Source organism: Anopheles cruzii, unplaced genomic scaffold (genome assembly GCF_943734635.1).
Source record: "Anopheles cruzii unplaced genomic scaffold, idAnoCruzAS_RS32_06 scaffold03721_ctg1, whole genome shotgun sequence".
In the NCBI taxonomy this organism is placed as follows: Eukaryota; Metazoa; Arthropoda; class Insecta; order Diptera; family Culicidae; genus Anopheles; species Anopheles cruzii.
In genome coordinates, this window is record NW_026457306.1 from 1 (window position 1) to 1,868 (window position 1,868).

Below are 1,868 nucleotides of genomic sequence, written 5' to 3' on the forward strand. Positions count from 1 at the left end.
TGGCGCGAACGGAACCGTTTTCCAGGAGATCCTTCGTTCCGCATGCCCGATTCAGGCGAAGATTGGTTGATGTAGTACTGCTGCTGTTTTTGCTGCTTTCCCCCATTGTTGTTGTTGTTGTTGTTCTGATAGAAATTATTCTGGTTATCGTAATTACGAGAAGGTTTGCGGTTTTCCTTGCTGACGTGAGCGTTGTTTGTATTCTGGGGTTTCGGTACGTTGCCATTCTTGTTGAAGAAAGGACGTCCTAGGAGACGAGAGATTTGAAAATATTAACTGACCCCTTTAGAGATAACTATAAGCCCACCTCTATTTGTATTATGCTTATTGCGCTTTACGATGGGCTGGAATGCCTGCTTGTCCGGATCGTAGTGGCAATCGAGCAGTTCCAGCAGCTCGGTACGCTCCTCTTCCTTTAACTCAGCAATGCTATTGATGATAGATTCCAAACCCTCACGCTTGCTTTCCTGCCAAACTTGACGAAGAGATTCGTAATCATGGCCAGTTTCTGCTACTACTCGTCTATACGTTACAGCCTTTACCCTGCAAAAAAAAGTGCAACGTTGGTCAGCGGTGGACACTTAAATATGAGCCCCGGGGTACTGCTAGAGATAAATTTCTCACCGATGGTAGATTGTCGTCTTAAAGTAGAGCAGAAATACCGGACGCAATGAATTCTGACGCAACAGGATCTTCTCTTGTTCATCAAGCTCGGATATTTCGTTAGAAATCGGGGAAGCCAGTTGGCACAACACTTCGCACATCTTCTCTCGCTCTTCTTCGGTAAGCGCCTTACAACATTCCGTTGCTGCGGCCGAGGACGTGGCATCATCGACCTTAACCACTTTCTGTTCCACATCGGATTGCTCGGAACACTCTTCTACCTTTTCAGAACCAGATGTGGGGTCACTCGACGCAGTAGAAGAAGTAGTTTCTTCAACCGATGTCGGGCAACTATGATCAGTTTCCGCCGGAGTAGAAGCTGAGATTTGCTCAGTGTTTTCCTTCGGTTCTGTAGAAAAATAGAACGCATTTAAGCAAGCTGTAGTCATGTTCATCATGGCAACCGCCATTACTACGAAAAAAGTGATTTAAAAATGGCGAAGGCGCCATTTACTTACTGGTTGCCAAGCGTCTCGAAATTTCGAACGCCATCTTTGCTCGATAGGTAGCATTGCCCTCGAAGCCATCGCGAGCGTTTTCGTTCTCGTCCAGAACAATCTTCGCCAACTGGCGGATTGTTAAGTACTTGATCGTCTTACTGCATCGCTCCTCTGCCAGCCTAAAACCGTTGGCAAACGACTTGACCGACTGCGTGAAGCGGTCAAGTAGCTTGTACTTTTTGAGCGCCTCGATGACCATGTAGGGCACGAATTTGCGCTGTTCGTGATAAACCAGCACAATTCCTTCGGATCCTTCGTCCTCTCGGAGGCGTTCCTCCAGCCAGTCCAAAAATTCGTTCAAAGCCGCAATTTCCATCTTAGTCTTCATGACACGGTAAGTCTGCATGCTCTTCAGCATACGGAAGAAACCGACCGTGATCACGCGAACCTGATGCCGCTGGCGGGCGGCCGGATTCAGATTCATGAGCGGCATAATGTACTGCGCGTACTGACGCTCCGGAGTGAAGGCCGAGATCTGGACGATCTCATCGATAAGTCTACGACCCGTCGTATCTATATCGATGCCAATCAGCGTGTACTTGCCGTACGGCAGCGGGTTGGTGTTGATCGCCAAATCGGTTTTATCAAATTTGGAGGACAGCACTCCGGCCGGTGTATCGCATTCGTCGAAGCTGCTATCGTCATATTGTTGCTCCTCGACCTGCTCTTTCGATTCCTCCAAACCAACTCCCATTGTGTAGCCAA

At 48.2% G+C, this 1,868-nt stretch overlaps 1 protein-coding gene across 1 annotated transcript; it reads right to left on the reverse strand.

Annotated features, from left to right (window-relative positions):
• Positions 1-6: 6 nt before the first annotated feature.
• LOC128277074 (maternal protein exuperantia-like) lies at positions 7-1,857 on the reverse strand (the record flags this gene model as incomplete). Its single annotated transcript, XM_053015522.1, has 4 exons — positions 1,122-1,857; positions 625-1,012; positions 308-543; positions 7-247 (listed from the first exon to the last, which is right to left on the reverse strand). Coding segments are annotated over exons 1-4 (1,601 nt in total), but the record flags the coding sequence as incomplete, so codon positions are not given.
• Between the last annotated feature and the right edge of the window lie 11 nt (positions 1,858-1,868).